This window comes from Temnothorax curvispinosus, unplaced genomic scaffold (genome assembly GCF_003070985.1).
Source record: "Temnothorax curvispinosus isolate PA1 unplaced genomic scaffold, ASM307098v1 QBEX01002946.1, whole genome shotgun sequence".
Lineage (NCBI taxonomy): Eukaryota > Metazoa > Arthropoda > Insecta > Hymenoptera > Formicidae > Temnothorax > Temnothorax curvispinosus.
In genome coordinates, this window is record NW_020212726.1 from 1 (window position 1) to 1813 (window position 1813).

The window sequence follows — 1813 nt, forward strand, 5'->3', positions numbered from 1 at the left end:
GCCACGAACGTGCCCATGCGACGAACGGGCGAGAGGTATCATGCATTGCGAATTGGTGACCTCCGAATGAGGTCCGGCCGTTTGGCGACACCCGAGTGGTGAGACGCCAAAACGGCAGTAACGAGAGAGGCCGTAAGTATGTAGTGACTCGACGGCGTTCAAACGATAACTACAACTAAGGGCATACAACTACGACGAAACGGACGAGAGACATCACGAGGGGCGGAGGGCGCGCGCCAATGATGTCTCGAGACAATGTGGTCTAGTTTCCGCCTCTATCCCCAGGCGCCGCGGGGTCGTCGACCGGAGTAGCCGCCGGAGCGTTCGCGGGGGGCGAGACGCTGGCCTGCTCGAAATGCAGGAGAGTGTGGTGCTTCGCCTGACAAGACCGGCAGGTCCACGAGCTAGGGCAATTCATCAGATTATGTCCTGCACGGAGACAGTTTAAACAGAGTTCTTTTTCGTGAGCGAAGTTGTGTCGGTCTTTGGGCGAGAGTTTTAAGAACTCGGGGCACCTAGCCAGTAGATGCTGTTCCTCACATTCGGGGCACGCGGCGTTCCGCGCGACGAGCTGTGTCGTCGACGCGGGCCTCTTCGACGACTGATTCTGCGCTTTCGATTTGTTTGACTGCGGTGAAGCGTCCGACACCGCCGCGAGCACCGTGCAATATCCCGCTAGAAACGTTGTCAATTGTTCATACCGGGGTGGTTCCGCGGACATATGGGTCGCCTCGAATTTCTCCCGTAGCGTAGGGGTGAGCTTCTCCAACAAATGGTTCAGTAGCACAAAATCCCACGCCTCCACCGGATATCCCATCGTTTGCAGGGCGCGCGTGTTCTCGGTGAACACGTCCAACAAAGCGCGGAGCGATTCGGCGGTATCCGCGACCAAAGGTTTGGCGTGTACAAACGAGCGCCAATACTGCGTGGCTAAATTGTGCTTGTTTTGATAGCGCTCCCGAAGCGCATCGTACGCGATCACGTAATTCTCCGCGGTCAACGGCAGGTTCTTTACGACGCCAAGAGCCTCTCCCGACAGCGAGGCTAACAAATATTGAAATTTCTGTATATCGGCGACCCCAGAATTCTCGTGGATTGCCGTGTCGAAAAGGCGATGAAGGACGGCCATAGGGCGAGATCGCCCTCGAATTTAGGGAGATCGATCTTCGGCAATTTAATGGCCGAAGTAGGCGCGGGTCGCGACGGCTGTTGTGCGGCTGCTCGCTCCGCGGCGGTTAAAGTTTCGTATCTTCCTATTACCGCGAAACGCATCCGGTCGAACTCGTCGCGAATCGCGTCTTCGGCAGCAAACTCTTCATCCGTCGCATCTTGGATGATCCTGAGGTGAGCTTCCTCAAAATCCCCGACCACTTGGCGCACGGTTGGATAACGCACGAGAAAATTCAATTTCTGAGCCACGTTGTTTATTGCGAGCGTCGAATATTGGTCTATCTCCCTCATACGACGAATACACAATTCGCGTCGCGCTCGATATCCTTTAGGCATGTTGAAAGATCGAATTCGTCAACAAGGTGAGATATATGTACACGCGCAAGACGGCCGGAAAACCGACGAACGACTTTGAATCGAAGGGTCGACAAAGTCAGGAGGATGGCAGCCGGTCAACAACGCACGAAAATATGCCTCGCTTTGGAATGCCGAGACCAAAACATTTCGAATCAATAGGCGAAGAACACCGCGCCTCGCCAAGGCCGAAGGGGGTCGGGCGGCTCGATTCCGGACAAGTGATCGAAGGCGATGGAATATGTTCGAATATTCGATCGTCTTTGAGTTTATCAAAGTTGCAATGCGA

General features: G+C 54.8%; 1 protein-coding gene across 1 annotated transcript; it reads right to left on the reverse strand.

Moving 5' to 3' along the window:
- Positions 1–262: 262 nt before the first annotated feature.
- On the reverse strand, positions 263–1129 carry LOC112452104. The gene has a single exon (XM_025012162.1). The coding sequence runs from the start codon at positions 1127–1129 to the stop codon at positions 263–265; it is 867 nt and encodes a 288-aa protein (XP_024867930.1).
- Between the last annotated feature and the right edge of the window lie 684 nt (positions 1130–1813).

Coding starts and splice junctions, on each gene's coding strand:
- LOC112452104 (XM_025012162.1), bottom strand. CDS start 1,129: ATGGCCGTCCTTCATCGCCTTTTCGACACGGCAATCCACGAGAATTCT.